Source organism: Orcinus orca, chromosome 16, assembly GCF_937001465.1.
Source record: "Orcinus orca chromosome 16, mOrcOrc1.1, whole genome shotgun sequence".
Taxonomy (NCBI): domain Eukaryota; kingdom Metazoa; phylum Chordata; class Mammalia; order Artiodactyla; family Delphinidae; genus Orcinus; species Orcinus orca.
This window is the reverse complement of record NC_064574.1, coordinates 83,685,093-83,700,105: the sequence shown is the minus strand read 5'-3', so window position 1 is coordinate 83,700,105 and position 15,013 is coordinate 83,685,093. Positions and strand designations below refer to the sequence as shown.

The 15,013-nt window shown below is 47.8% G+C and overlaps 3 protein-coding genes across 17 annotated transcripts in view; 1 reads left to right on the top strand and 2 right to left on the bottom strand.

Annotated features, from left to right (window-relative positions):
* The window catches only part of LOC101284819 (speedy protein E4-like), a 37,379-nt gene extending 28,881 nt beyond the window's left edge, over positions 1 to 8,498 (bottom strand). The window contains exons 1-2 of the mRNA XM_049699411.1: positions 8,390 to 8,498; positions 7,661 to 7,873 (exon numbers count right to left, since the gene is read on the bottom strand). Coding sequence (XP_049555368.1) covers positions 7,661 to 7,873; positions 8,390 to 8,498 — 322 coding nt within the window. The remainder of the gene's footprint in view (positions 1 to 7,660; positions 7,874 to 8,389) is intronic.
* Positions 1 to 15,013, top strand: part of ZNF12 (zinc finger protein 12) — a 91,202-nt gene that overhangs the window by 14,127 nt on the left and 62,062 nt on the right. The gene's annotated exons all lie outside the window — the stretch shown is intronic.
* On the bottom strand, positions 2,392 to 5,174 carry LOC125961463 (speedy protein E4A-like). The gene is made up of 3 exons (XM_049699479.1): positions 4,715 to 5,174; positions 4,451 to 4,555; positions 2,392 to 2,613 (listed from the first exon to the last, which is right to left on the bottom strand). The coding sequence occupies exons 1-3, from the start codon at positions 4,895 to 4,897 to the stop codon at positions 2,488 to 2,490; spliced, it is 414 nt and encodes a 137-aa protein (XP_049555436.1). The 5' UTR covers positions 4,898 to 5,174; the 3' UTR covers positions 2,392 to 2,487.

Genomic DNA, 15,013 nt, shown 5'->3' with positions numbered 1-15,013 from the left:
TAACAGGAACAAAACTAGTTTGGTCCTAAAGTGAAATGACTGATTGTTCCAGCACCAGAAAGAGGATAGTGAAGGACACAACCTCAGTGAATATAGAAAGTTGCAGGAGATGGGTGGAAAGGGAATTTCATTTGTCTGAGCCGAAGGCGGCTCAGTTTTGATGTTTATTCCAGAGGTTTTCAAAAAAGAGCTTCTGGTTCTCTGAGTATCAAATATTATATTGATGCAGAGCTGGAGTTTGGTTTTCTCTCTGTAAAATGGTAACTGTTTCTAGTGGAGTGTTGGTCTCTTTAATAAGTGGTTGGAAAGTTGTTCTCTAAATCTGCGTAAACAGCAGAGCTTCTGTGTCTCACTGGAAGAGCTTTCTGCCCCTAGTTCTGAATTCATCTGGCCTTATTATGTTTTGAAAATAAATGCACAGGGACTTCCCTGGCGGTGCAGTGGTTAAGAATCCGCCTGCCAGTGCAGGGCACACGGGTTCGAGCCCTGGTCCGGGAAGATCCCACATGCTTTTAGAAACTAGAGCACGGAGAGAGTAAGGTCATACGAAATTTGAGACGCTAAATATTGTCATAGTTTAAGCAGTGTGAAGATTGTTGGAAGAAATTATTTGTCATTCATTCAAGCCATAAACATTTGATGAATACTTGCAAAAAATAGAAAATAAAGAAACCTCTAGAGGCCGCGAGCCACAACTACTGGAACCCACGTGCCTAGAGCCCATGCTCCGCAACAAGAGAAGCCACCGTATTGAGAAGCTGATGTACCACAACGAAGAGTCGTCCCCGATCACGCCAACTAGAGAAAGCCCACGTGCAACAACAAAGACCCAACGCAGACAAAAATAAATAAATAAATTGAAAAATGTATTTTTTAAAAAAAAAGAAAGTAAATGCACAACAAAATTTCTGCATTTCTGAGAAAGTTAAGCTTCCTTAAAACTGTGTTTCTTTTGGTCTGTTTGTTTTTGTTTTTTTTAAGTGTACTGTCAGGAATTCCCTGGCATTTCAGGGGTTAAGACTCTGCGCTTCCACTAGTAGAGGCCTGTTTTTGATCCCTGGTCAGAGAAGTAAGATCCTGCAAGCTGCGTGGCGTGGCCAGAAAAACAGCAAAGACAAAATAATCATACTTTAGCCGTTCAACACAGTCAGGGACCTTTAGTTCCTCCTCAAGGGCTATCGGGTAATATTCTGAGCCATGTCCTTGGAACTGCTTGGCGGAGACTGAAACCCCCAGCAGGTGGAACAAGTTAACTGCATGCTGCCCACAAGCACGTAGACCCCAGACCAGTTGGAACCAGAAGGCTGATGATGTTGGGTCCCCGTGACCTCACCACCAACCAATCAGAAGCATGTCCGTGAGCTGATCACGCACCCTGTAACCCTCTCTTCAACATGTAGCCCCTTTCTCTTGTCCCTGTATAGTCCTCAAGCAAAACCTCAGGAGGGGAGAGTTGGTTCATCGGGACATGAGCCCATCATCTCCCCTGGACTGCCGGCTTCCTCAATAAAGCTATCTTTCCTTTTACCCAACACTTGTCTCTCAGTATTGGAGTCCTGAATGATGCAAGATGTGCCTCATCTTCTGTAGTTTTCTCTACATGAAAAATAATTCAGGATTATTTTTCAGAGTTAAGAAATGTGGTTGGATAATCACAACACCATTAAGCAACACCTCGTTGGACAGCAAAGAGGCGAAGCCGACTGGTAATGACCACACACGTCATGACTGTGGGAAGACTTTCATCTTTATTGTATTTCCCAAAAGCTGCATTGCTCGGTGCTCTTTAATAATCTAAAATAACGTACAAACATGTTGAGACAAGTTAAAAAATTGCGACTGAATTCCCACAATTCAATAATGAGAACTAAAAAAATAAAATTTATGCTTACAAGATGTGGGAGGAAATACCCACCTAGCTGTAAGTAGAATGGGAATATTATGTAATATATAAAGTGTATATTATGTAATAGATACAAATAAAAATCTCTCTTGAAAATGTGAGTAAAACTGTATATATGTGTAAATATACAACAGCTGTAATACTCATCAGAAAAGTTTGTAGGAACAAGGTGTTTCAAGATGAAGACTATTTCAAAATAAATATTTAAAACTATTTAAAATAAATATATAAATATAAAAATACAATAATTTTACAGGTGACATTTTCAAAATAAGCCTGTGAAAGTTAAGTCATCAGTCACGACCCTATGGCTCTCATTATATATTTTAAACTTTTTCACTCCTATTCTGAGCCCCTACACTCCACCTTCAAATGCTTCTAGACCGGGGCAAACAAGTGTATAAAAAATGGGACCTCCAATGGGACCTCAGGGGAGATTTGAATGAAATGATCTGAAAATTGGGGTGGTGACTTCCAAAAGGATGGCATCTGAGAAAACCCTGTTTTCTTATTGTCCTGCCACAGACTCCTAGAAGCATGCCCCGCTCCTAGGAGTATGATATGAAGACTCTTCTCAGCTCATTCTAGAAGTTGCTGGGTTCTTCGCGATTCTCTGCACAAGAGGCTTTCTCCCTTCCTTCCTCACAGCTGTCATCACTGTCTGGAGTGCCCTCGTGTTGAACATCCTCATCTCTCCTGGGCTCTGTGATCTGGAAGTAAGAGAAAGAGCAAGGATGTCAGATTGCAAAGGGGCAGCTGTGCAGCTATAAAGGTTTTCCCATGCTTAGTCAATTCTAAGCAGAACTGAGACTCCTTTATGATTGCAGTTTTATCTCAAATTCTCCATTCTGAACCCCAGTCCTGAGCCATTCATTGTTTTCAAGTGTGATTCTTGGACTCTGGTGACCCTGACTCCAAAAACTACTGAATACACCTAAGGTCAGGCCCAGTAATCTGCTTTATAGCGAAGACCCCAGGTGATTGTGCGCAGGGAGCTGGCATTTGGAGAAATGCTGCTTTAGTCTCAACTCACCTTGGTCCTCTGGCACCACTTCAGTTCTGAACTTGGCACCACACTATAGACGTGACTGACAAGTCAGCGTCGTGGACCAGGAGACCTGATGCCGGATGCCTAACCCTGACGCTAACCCTGCATCCTAATGTCTATTTTATTATTAATTTTTCATTTATTTGCTTATTTCCTTTATTTTATTTTTGGCTGCATTGGGTCTTCGTTGCTGCACGTGGGCTCTCTGTAGTTGTGGTGAGCGAGGAGTACTCTCCGTTGCTTCTCATGACGTTGGCTTCTCTTGTTGCGGAGCATGGGCTCTCGGCGCACAGGCTGAGTAGTTGTGGCTTGCGGGCTGTAGAATGCAGGCTCAGTAGTTGTGGCTCGTGGGCTCTAGAGCTCAGGTGCAGTAGTTGTGGCGCACGGGCTTAGTTGCTCCGCGGCATGTGGGGTCTTCCCGGACCAGAGCTTGAACCCGTGTGCCCTGCGTTGGCAGGCGGATTCTTAACCACTCTGCCAGGATTAGGATTTTAAAAATCCTAATTGTTAAATAATACTCAGTCCTAAACTTGGTTAGTGTTACGGGCTGAATGTTTGTGTCCCCCAAAATTCTTATGTTGAAATCTTAAAATCTTAACCGCTAAGGTGCTGGTATTAGGAGGTGGGGTCTTTGGGAGGTTATTAGGTCATGGGGTAGAGCCCTCATGAATGAGATTATTGGCCTTGTAGAAGAGACTGTGGAGTGTTGTTTATCAGCCACGCAGTCTGTAGTAGGTAGGGCAGGTCGAATGGACTAAGACAGCTAGTTTACAAGATTTAAGCCAAATGCTTGCTCAGTCCTCTGCCCACATCTAGAACTCTAATGTGTCAATTGTAATAAGCCATGCTGAAGATGGCATTCCTTAACCTTCACTCATTGTGATAAACCCCCTTGACCGTCAACTTGAGGGGGAAAAGGTGAATTGTCCAAGAGGAATCATTGGTCCAGAAGTGGTGAGTCAGGGGAAATAAAGAGTCCCAGGTCATCTGGCCATAAGCAGTTTGAAAGTAAATTTGGATGAAAGTAAAGCCAGTCATAATTCATCTTTTCTTATTGAACGTGTGGGCTGTTGTATGTAATATCTGTTTGTAGACATTTACTTTGTTGTAGGTAAATGCTAGAACCCATATCCCTGAGGGATGTAAGGCCAAAAATGAATGAAAAAGAGAAACTGGAAACACAGTATATGGAAGAAAATCACCATCTCGTCAAAGCTGTTACTTGGACCCAGTTGCTTTGGGTGAAATGACTTCAGTGAGAGCCATGCGTCTGGGACAAACTGGTTTCCCCGAGGTCTGGCGCCCACGGGCCCCGCGGTGCTGGTGTGTGTGTGTGGCTGTCAGTCCGTGGCTGGGCGCTGAGTCGGCGTGTGGCTGTGTGCCCGGCTGGCCCCCTTCACAGCGTGAGAGGTGATGTGGGTCCAGCAGTGGGATCCCTCCGATTTCCTCAGTAGACAACACGTCATTCCGCCCTCACCTTTGCACGTACGCAGACCTACCTTTGCGCAGGCCGATGACTTGAGGCCTGCGTGCTCCTGGGGCCCCTGGGGCAAGAGGGTGCGATCTCTTCCCCACACCCAGAGCTCTGGATCAAAAGCCTGGATCTGGAAAGAAAAACAGCCCCTGGCAATGAGGATGCCGCTGCTTCCGGTTGCCCGGCCTCCGCTTCTTTCTCGTCCATCCCCAAGTCCCAAACCGAGTTCCCCCTGATCCCCCCTCCTCTCCGGCCCTCCCTCTCCCCGAGACCGCCACAGCCCACCCACCTGCTCGCACTCTTCCCGAGTGACCCTCGTCTTCCAGCCCATGGAACGGATGAACTGGGAACGCAGTTTGTGGAACAAGGGACGCTGGGAGCGGTTCTTTCCATAGAGGAACGAAAAGATGGCTTGTTTGGGGGCCTGGTTGTCCTCTTCCATGTCGCTGGCCACATAGCTGGGGAAAGACATCAGGTCGCTGTCATCAGGACAGGAAGGGCCTCCGCTTGAGATCAGCTTCCCAGGAAAGAGGCAGGCTGAACATCCTCCCACGACACACCCAGCCCTGCCCGGCGTCACCGTCACCGTCACCGAGAGCCGCCCAGTCTTCAAGGAGGCACTGCCAGGCAGGACCTTCGGAAGGGTGCCTCTCACACCTTGAGGATGAGGACAAAATCCAAACCCCCTGTTCCCTTCAACTTGTTTTATGTGCACACACCTCTCTCCCTATGTTGTAGGTACAGGTACAGTTCCTGAGGGCAGGAGCTGATCTGATCTGTTTCTGCATTCATCCCTCTCCTACCAAATGACACATTTAGGGCTTGGTTCATATTGATGCATGAATTCAACAGCCTTTTGTGAATCTCTGTTCCCATCACCTCATATTCCGCGGCATGTAGGGTGTACTTTATAAGGTTTCATTAGATCAATGAATGAATGAATGAACGAATGAACATTTAATCTCAGAGCCAAATGCAATACTGATTACCTCGAAGACTCACAATAACGAACATTTGCAAAATGAAAAGAATTGTGCTGAGCGTTTTGGGAATGCATTGACATTTTGACAAGACCTGCTTTCCACATTGTGTCCAGTCTGATGGGACTGGGGAAGGGGAAGGGGGGAGATAAGAAATGACTATAAGGCAAAGCATCACATTATAATACGATTTTAACTCAGGTGCCTCCGGGATGCAGAAGTTAGGGAGATCAGGCATCGTGAAGGTTTTGGTGTTTGAACCCACTTTAAGGATAGGGTCATTTTCTTCAGATAAATGTGTGGGAAAGATACTTGGACAGAAAGCCCAATAGAAAGTTAGAGGGCAGGGTATTTGGAAGGAACGGTGGAACACAGGCATAAAGTGTCAGGACAGTGTGATGGAGATTGCAGAGAGAGTTGAATTCCAACCCAGAACTCTGGCCTTGAATTGGCACGGCATTAGCCGATGAAATTGTGTGACGCGGTCAGACCTGTGTTTTGGGAGGATATTCAGGCAAATAGAGCCGACTGGCTTGGGAGACTTGGAAGAAACGTCAGTGGGGAGCATTTTACACCAGATCCGCGCTATGTGATAAGGGCCCCCCGATTGTGGCATTTGTCGTGGGAACGCAGAAACGGAAGATAATCACACTTGGTGCTGATGTGGGAAGACCCGAGACTGGAAAATCAGAACCGGAAACGTCTCAAGTCTGTTTACTCGGGGGCAGGATGGTGTCAGTTCTTTCTTCCTCTCCTCTTAGGAAGGTTTTGTGTTTTGCTTTGTTTCGTTCAGTGTTTTAATTGACATTAGGGTAGTTTGTTTTGACAACGAATGGTATAAAAAACATAACTTTGTTTGAAAAAGAAACCACTGTACCGTAATCCTGTCATTTTCACACCAGAGTAAACAGTACAAAGGGGTTTAAAAAAATAGATGAAAGGTCAGTGCCCCCCGTCTCTCTCTCTGCCCTCCCAGGGTGTTGAATATTGATGGCGGGGATGGAGCAAGGTACTCACAGAGCTATGAAGAAATGGATTCTCTGAAATTGCCAGGAGAAGAGCCCGGCCCGGCTAAAATAAGCTATCACCATCGACAGGAGATACTGATGGAAAGAGGGAAAAGAACGTAGGAGAGAGGTCACCTCCTGGAAGAGGAGAAAGAGTGGGAGGGAGAAGGGAGCAGGGGACGAGGAATGGGTGGTGCCACTTGGAGAGGAGACCCCCCGTGTTGGGTGAGCCTGATTATTGGGTCAAGGGGAGAGACCAGAAGGTCAGAGTTGGCGACACTCCAAGGATGGGAGGCTGTGGGTTTGAGGGCGTGGACTTAGGGCCACTGGCACTGGATTGTGTCTGATGACCCGGAGCCAAGGCGAGTCCCCAGGAGCTGAGAGGAGAGGGGACTTCGGCAGCAACCAGCAAAGGGGCACACGTGGGGCTCAGATCCCAGAGGGGCCCTCGGGGCCCCTGGAGGGAAGTGTTGACAAGGCATCAGGTTGGGAGGGGAGTGGAAACGTGGGTGTAGGAAGCACCCCGTGCGCCCACCCAGGACAGGCGCTGGAGCTGGAATCCATCTCAGCGGGTGGTTTACCTTGTCAGATACTTCCAGCCTTTTGTCCCAGGCAAGGAATTTCTTAACGACGGGATCCTCTGTGAAAAGAGGGCAGATGTTGCCAGTGGGTACAGGGCTGTCGTGGGAGCCTTGCAGAGCCAAGAGGGAGAACCGCGCGCCCCCCCCCCCCGGGAAATGCCAAGTTGTGGCCCAGGGTGAAGCTGACGGGAAGAGGGGATTGAAGACCATTCACTATGGGAGGAAAGGGGGTGACTCCCCTTCTAGGGGGGCCGAGTGACAGGGAGTGATGCCCCTACATCGTGCATTCACGTATCACTGCAGAGGGCATCGAGTTACTCTCAGCCAGTTTCTCAATTGACAGTCTCGTTGGGGCGAGGATGGACTGTCAACCCCCCCGCCCGCCCCACACCAGTAAGATTCAAAAGGCCAGTACGAGCTAGAGTCTCAGGGGTACAGTTGAAACCCAACAAACCTAACCCTGTATCATTTCTGAATGTAACCTCATCCTGCATCATTTACGTGTCCCCTGTATCCTTTGTCCGTAGACAGTCCGCCAGGGACGGAGAGCGCACCAACTAGCAGGGAATTGTTTTCCACTGGAAAAGTGTAGTCTTGGGAAGATTTGTTTCTTTGTTATTCAAGTATATAGCATTGGAGGGTGCTGGGCGAGGGGGCGGGTCCTTACCGAGCATCCTGTTGAAGACCTCGTGGTGCTCAGGCAGCACTGAAGACACCCGCTGTCGCTTCAGCTTCATCTTGAGCCCAATCAGCCACTCCACGACCCAGGTGTCCTGGGCCTCAGCGGCCGGGTCGCCCTCCACCTCCGCTCTGAACGCCACTGACCTCTTCCTCTTACCGCCGGGGCGCTGAGGCGGGGAGGTGCAACCGGCCCAGGAGGCTGACGAAGGAGAAGAGACTACAGTATGACGCTCTCGTCTTGGGAATTCAGCCACTGGTGACCACCCAACCCCACCCCGACTCTGCCTCCCCCCTGAAGCACCCCCGTGCTTTCCAGTCTCACAGACCGCTGACGTTGCCCCAAGTCATCTTTCCATCTTTCTCTGTCCATATCTACTGATCCCTCCCTGACTCCTTTTGTCATTTTTCCAGCTTCCTGTCCTCGAAACTCTTTCTCATGGTAGATAATTTCTCTCACCAGGAAAAAAAAAAAGAACCCTCCCCTTGTTTCCTCTCTTCCCTTCTGTCATCCTTGGATCTCATCTCCTAACCCTCTTTCTTGCTCCCCAGGCGTTCCGTGTCCCCAGCTCCTGTGCTCTCCTCCCTCAATCCCTAGCTTTCCGAATGTCTCCTTTCTTTCATAGGCATCTTTTGCAGGGGCTCTTTCCCGACCTCTGTACCCATTCTTCCTTACCGGTCAAGCCTCTGCAATTCCTTCTCGTGCCAGCTCCTTCACCTGACGGTCCTGGGATTTCTTCATAGACAGTCACCTCCAGGGGGTACCCTGAGGAGCTGGGCTGGCAGGTCTCGTCCTCAGCCTGGGAACTCGGTGGACGATTGTCCATGATGTCTCCCAAACTCTTCCCTTCCTCGAAGCCTAGACTCTGCTTTGTCCCAACTCTTGTTCTGGACTTGGGCTAAACACGAGTGGTCGTCCCTTCTCCAAGCTGCAGGGCAACTGGCAGAGGAGAGAAGCTCTGGCGAGATGCTATTGTCTACTACTGTTGCCGAGCACCACGGAGTCTGGTCCTTCCAATCAGGAAGGTCGGAAGCCTCTGATGTCATCATCCGTCATTCCAACCTGGCAAGCAGTTTGAAGGAAATCACAAGTAACTGTCAGACCTATGTGTGCACTTGTCCCAGAGATCAGGGGTAAATGGTATCTCCTGCCACTGACCCAACCTCTACCCATCCTCCAAAACCCCCCTCAAGGTGTCCAGACCCCGCTTTACTGCTTCCCAGCAGGTGCGCTGTCCTCTCCCTGCTGGACTCTCCCCCTCCCTCCCATTCCTTTTCCACGGGCTGGTAGGAGAGTGGGGAGAGGGACAAGGAGACTTAGGGGAAGCAGCAACTGTTCAGCCTTATAAGAGTGAGATAAGTATGTAAAAAAATATTCCAGGTACATTGACTCACTGGATTAAAAAGTTACGTTAAAACATGGAATTCTGCAAAGCTCTTCTGCTCAGTGTTTACTGGCACTGTGTTCAGAATTCTGTAGTGGGGGAGCACACGTCCGCTACCCTCAGGCACCTTTGAGTCCAAGAGGCATTTTGAGAAGCTAAAATCATACAGAACTACACGTGCTCACGCACCCTTCAACGGGTGTCTACAGACAGACACACAGACACACACAAAAAGGGCACCTTTGGATTTCACAAAGTCCATGGATTGTCCAGAGCCTGCCCCTCGATTCCAATTAAGAAGTTCTCGTCTACTTATCAGAATTTTGAGAATGTAGTATCACTGTTGTCCCAGAGATTTCACTACCTGAATAAAAATGTCACATGTAGAAAAGCCTAAATGGGAAAATCTCCAGTTCAAGACAGGTTATTTTTCTATGAGGGGAGGAAGTACACGGTAGCCGAGATGCAGAGAAGAAAATAGCCAACTCGGGATCATGCAGTGTCACTGGAAGCTTCTTCTGAACTTCCCAACTCATGCTTCCACTCCTCGCCTGGGGGTCTGCGTCTTCCTCTTCCTTCCTCCCTCCCTCCCTCCCTCCCTCCCTCCTCCCTTCGCTGTCTTTTTATTGTGATAAAATTTGCATCACATGAAATTTGCCCATTTTAAGGGTACAGTTGAGTGACATGAAGAATTCACATTGTTGGGTTTCCCTGGTGGCACAGTGGTCAAGAATCCGCCTGCCGATGCAGAGGACACGGGTTCGAGCCCTGGTCCGGGAAGATCCCACATGCCGCGGAGCACCTTAGCCCGTGCGCCACCAGTACTGAGCCCGCAAGCCATAACTCCTCAGCCCGCGAGCCACAACCACTGAGCCCGTGCGCCTAGAGCCCGTGTTCCGCCGTAAAGAGAAGCCACCGCAATGAGAAGCCCGTGCACCGCAGCGAAGAGTAGCCTCCACTCGCTGCAACTAGAGAAAGCCTGCGCACAGCAAAGAAGACCCAACACAGCCAAAAATAAGTAAAACAAAACTCTTAAGAAAAAAAATAAAGAATTCTCATTGTGCAACCATCCCGACTGTCCGTCTCCAGAATGTTTTCATGCTGTCAAACTAAAACTCTGTCCCCATTAAACACTGACTCCCCATCCCCCCCCAGCCCCTGACACCCACCCTTCCACTTTCTGTCTCCATGAATTTGACCCCTCTGGGGATGTCACCGAAGTGGATTCATGTAACATTTGTCCATTTGTATCTGGCCTATCCACTTAGCATAATGTCTTCAAGTGTCATCCGTGTGGTAGCCTGTGTCAAAATTTCCTTCCTAGACCCCAAAGCCAGTGTGGACAGTACACAGTGAGTGAGAAAGAAATAAAACCCTGGGTCTGAAGAAGTTCAGATGTATGCCAAGTGCAGTGGGAAGGCAGTGAATGAGAGGTGTCGTGATCCAGTTTGCACTGAAAGGGAAACAATTGATGTTGGCTGCTGTAGAAATGGATGGGGTGGGGATTCAGCAAGAGTGGAAGTCGGGAGACCCAGATATGGTTAGGAATTTGGCATGGTAGTGCAGGAAGATGATGTCTGAGAAGACGGAGAGAAGCCAACAGGTTTCATATATTTGGAGGGAGACTCAGCAGGGCTCATCGGGGGATCAGATTTGGGGGGAAGTAGCGGGGCGGTATTTCTGTTTACTCTGTGTGCACGTGTGTGCTTATGCCTCTACTGCTGAGACTTAACTGTTTCTACAAAGAAACACTAACCTTTCCTCTTACAAGTGGAATTGTTAAATTTTCACTGTTTATACAAAGAAATGTCAAACAATCATTGAAAAATACCTACGTGCTCTTTCTATCAATTAGAAACTTTCCTTCCTGTTTGTGGATGAATAATATCTGTTGTGTGAATATACACACTACATTTTCTGTATCCATTCATCTGTCAATGAACGCTTGGGTTGTTTCCACATTTTGGCTCTGAATCTTGCTTTTGAATTATCGTTTGGACTTTGATGAGAAGTATCTCTGTTGTTCAGGATGTGCCCAGAGTTTTAGTTTGTCTTTGGATCACTTACATATTTCTAATTAGCCCAGGCAATGCATACGTAGAGTCAGATCAGTTCATCCAAGGTGCAGGGACTGAGTGTCTCTTTGGTTTGCACTCGTGGACTTTCTGAGATGTTCTAGGTCTCAGAGGCCATGCAAAGAGCGTCTGAGGTCCTCCAGAGCTGCGACAGCCCGGCTCTCCTCAGGGTCCGCACTGCTGGGAAAAGCACTGCTGCTTGAGGACCTGTGTCCCTCTGCTGTAGACGTTCCATCGTTAGGAGGCAAATGAGTTCAGATTTGCATTCATCGTGCTTTCAGCCATCACCGCTGACTGGGTCCTTGTATAACAGAACAGAAGTTCACTCTCCCTCTTGGTTAAGAGGCTTTCAAATCTTAGAAGGTTGGTATTCTGTCCCCGTGAAAATTTCTCTTGTATACTGTGAAATACCCTGATTGCTTTATGTAGTCTTCGGATCTGGATTTGCATAATCCCACCCCACCTCACCTTGTCCAAATGCGCTACAGTCGGGTGGGACCCGTCTTAAGATGTGTTGCTATGCTGTCCAAACACGGCGTAAACAGCCCAGATCGAATCTGATGTTGTAAGTGAGCAGGACCTTGTGGGGCCTTCCTGGGACAGATTCTCCCCATGTCTTCTGCCTGCTTCTCGTCTTTAGAAAATTGTGGCCTCCTAGCCTTCCCTGAGTTCGAAAGGGACAATTTAAGCAGAGAAGCGAGAAGGTGCAAAAGGAGAGGAAAAGAGTCCAAACGACCAAATAATACTAGTGTAGCCGTTAAACAAAGCCAAGGACCTTTCCTTCTTCCTCAAGGGCTGTAGATACTGTTCTGAGCCTCGTCCTTGGAGCTGTTTTGCAGACTGCAGCCCCCAGCAGGTGGAAGACGTGAACTGCATGCTGCCCGCAAGCACGTAGACCCCAGAGCAGCTGGAACCAGAAGGTTGATGATGTTGACCTCAAATTACGTCACCACCAACCAATCGGAAGAATGTCCACAAGCTGACCACACACCCCTCAACCTCCCCTCCCTCACCCCACTCCTTTGTAATTCACTGTAAACATTTTTTAAATTTAATTTGGGACTATACTTGACTTACAATGTTGTGTTAGTTTCCGGTGTACAGCAAAGTGATTCAGTTATATATACACAGATATCTTTTCTTTTTCAGATTGTTTTCCCATTTAGGTTATTACAAAATTCTGTGTTTTTTTTCGTCGCGCTGTGTGGCTCGTAGCATCTCAGTTCCCTGACCAGGTATTGAACCCGGGCCACGACCGTGAAAGACCAGAATCGTAACCTCTGCGCCAGCAGGGGACTCCCTAGGTTAATAGAGAACACTGAGTAGAGGTCCCTGTGCTATACAGGAGGTCCTCGTTGATTGCCTATTTTGTATATAGTTGTGTGTGTACGTTAGTCCCAACCTCCTGATCTATTCCTCTCTCCCACCTTTCCCCTTTGGTAACCATAAGTTTGTTTCCTATGTCTGTGAGTCTGTTTCTGTTTTGTAAAGATGTTCATTGGTATCATTGTTTTAGATCCCACATAGAAGTGATATCATACGGTATTTGTCTTTCTCTGTCTGACTTCCTTCCCTTAGTATGATAATCTCTAGGTCCATCCATGTTGCTGCAAATGGCATTATCTCCTTCTTTTTTATGGCTGAGTAGTATTCCATCGCATGTATGTACCACGTCTTCCTTATCCATTCCTCTGTCGATGGACCTTTAAGTTGCTCCCATGTCTTGGCTATTGTAAATAGTACTGCTATACATATTGGGGTGCATGTGTCTTCTTGAATTATGGTTTTCTCTGGGTATGTGCCCAGGAGTGTGATTGCTGGGCCGTACGGTAGCTCTAGCTGTAGTGTTTTGAGGAACCTCCACACTGTTCTCCATAGTGGCGGCACCAGTGTACATTCCCACCGAGAGCCTCACCCCACCTGTAAACACCTTTCCCTGAAAGCCACTGGGGAGTGGGGCCTTCTGCGCCCTGCATACCTGGACCCCTTGCTTCTTGCCCTGCCAGAAACGTGGCACTTTCCTTCACCGTGACCCGGTGTCAGTAGATTGGCTTTAGTGCGTGCGGGCGAGTGGACCCAAGTTTGGTTCAGTAACAGCGTGTTTGGAGACAAGCAAAACTATCACCTCTCCTCCTCTCTTTTCCTCGTGTGGATGCAGTTTAATATAACAACGGCTGTAGCTCTAGTGCAGAAATATCAGTAGAGTGAAGCACAAGTGCTTTGTCAATACAGTCCTTTCGGCATGAGAGTCACGTGGAGAAAACATTACAACACAGATGCCTGGACCCAGCCTCACAGATTCTATTTCCACAGCACTGAGCTAAGGCCTAATTTTAACTTTCTCAATTGACATGCTTCGGATTTGGAAATCTCTGGGTGGGACGTGCCACCCAGGCCGGTGCAGTAGGGGGGCTTCAAGGCGTCGTTGAATGAAATAAGAAGGAGGGAGGTGAACCGTGACCTGGATTTCACCCAGGCATCCTGTGGCAGGGCTGTGGCCAGGCCATGGGTCCCCAGCTGAGCGGACGTCTGTGTCAGCCTCCAATCCTCCTGCCAACGCGTCCGTGACAACCCCTCCAGCAGCCCGGTGCTGCCGTGGATAAGCAGCCCTGGGATCGGAGTTCAGCCCAGGCACCTACCTGGTACATGCATAGTGCATGTGCTGGTGAGGAAAACGCCCTGTCCACCGGGAAGCCTGGAGCACATCCTCCCGTACAGCCCTCAGAGGGGACCAAGCCTGCTGACACCTTGATCTCAGACTTCCAACCTGCGTAAATGTCGGACAGTGCATTTGTGTTGCTTAAGCCTGCCAGTTTGTCGTACTTGGTGACGCAGCCCAAGCAAACTGCTACAACCTGTATTTTGAAAAAGAAGAAATTCACATGTGACGGTCGCCTTCCTGCTTCCCCTGCCTTTATTTTATTTTTTTTTAAAAATATTTATTTCTCTTAGGCTGCGTCGTGTGTTAGTTGCGACACACGGGCTTAATTGCCCCGTGGCGTGTGGGATCTTAGTTCCCGGACCAGGGTTCCCGGGCTTCGAACCCTCGTGCCCTGCATTAGAAGGCGGAGTCGTTACCACTGGAACACCAGGGAAGTCCCTCCCCTGCCTTCAAATTAAGACGTTCGCTGAACTTCAAAGAAGAACCTGTCCTTTTCTGTTAGATTACAAACTTGAGTTTTCTTCTTAAACGTTGCGTTTCCCGGTTGTGGTAGATGTATTAGTGTTGAGAAAAATGGCTGAGAGTTTAAGAGGAAAAGGATTTTACAAATCCTGAAGATGGGTGCCAGTTATCATGATAAAATTGCTATGTTAAGAGACCAAAAATAAACAGGAGACAACACAGATAAGTACTTAGGAAATGCAGAATGGGAAAGGCTTCTTCAAGTACAGTGTCAAAACACATGAAAAGTATGAAGTGGAAGTGAAAGATTTGAACACAACATACTTTTTTAAGTGTGTGTATAAGAGAATGTGAGAGTAAAAAGTTAAAAAGATAAAGAAAAGGGGTTGACAGATACACACTTGTATATGTAAAATAGATAAACAGTGATGACCTAGTGTATAGCACAGGGAAGTATGTTCAATACCTTGTAATAACCCATAATGGAAAAGAGGCTGAAAAAGAATACATATATTCTTACATAAATACATGTAACCAAATCACTTTGCTGTACACCTGAAACCTTGCAAACCAACTATACTTCAGTAAAAATAGAGAACTGACAAAATAGGGGAAATGTCTGTAGTTAATAGAGATGCAGATACACAAGGAGAAAGCTTTGTTTTGTCAATATCCATATATATGAAGAGATCCTAAGGAAACCACACTAAAAGGTGGCCGTTGCTGCTTCTGGTCAAGGTGCAGTCGCAGGGTCCAGG

Coding starts and splice junctions, on each gene's coding strand:
- LOC125961463 (XM_049699479.1), bottom strand. CDS start 4,897: ATGTCTTTCCCCAGCTATGTGGCCAGCGACATGGAAGAGGACAACCAG. Junction 4,556..4,714: donor CTCGGGAAGAGTGCGAGCAG/GTGGGTGGGCTG, acceptor TTTTCTTTCCAG/ATCCAGGCTTTTGATCCAGA. Junction 2,614..4,450: donor AGTCATCGGCCTGCGCAAAG/GTAGGTCTGCGT, acceptor TCTTACTTCCAG/ATCACAGAGCCCAGGAGAGA.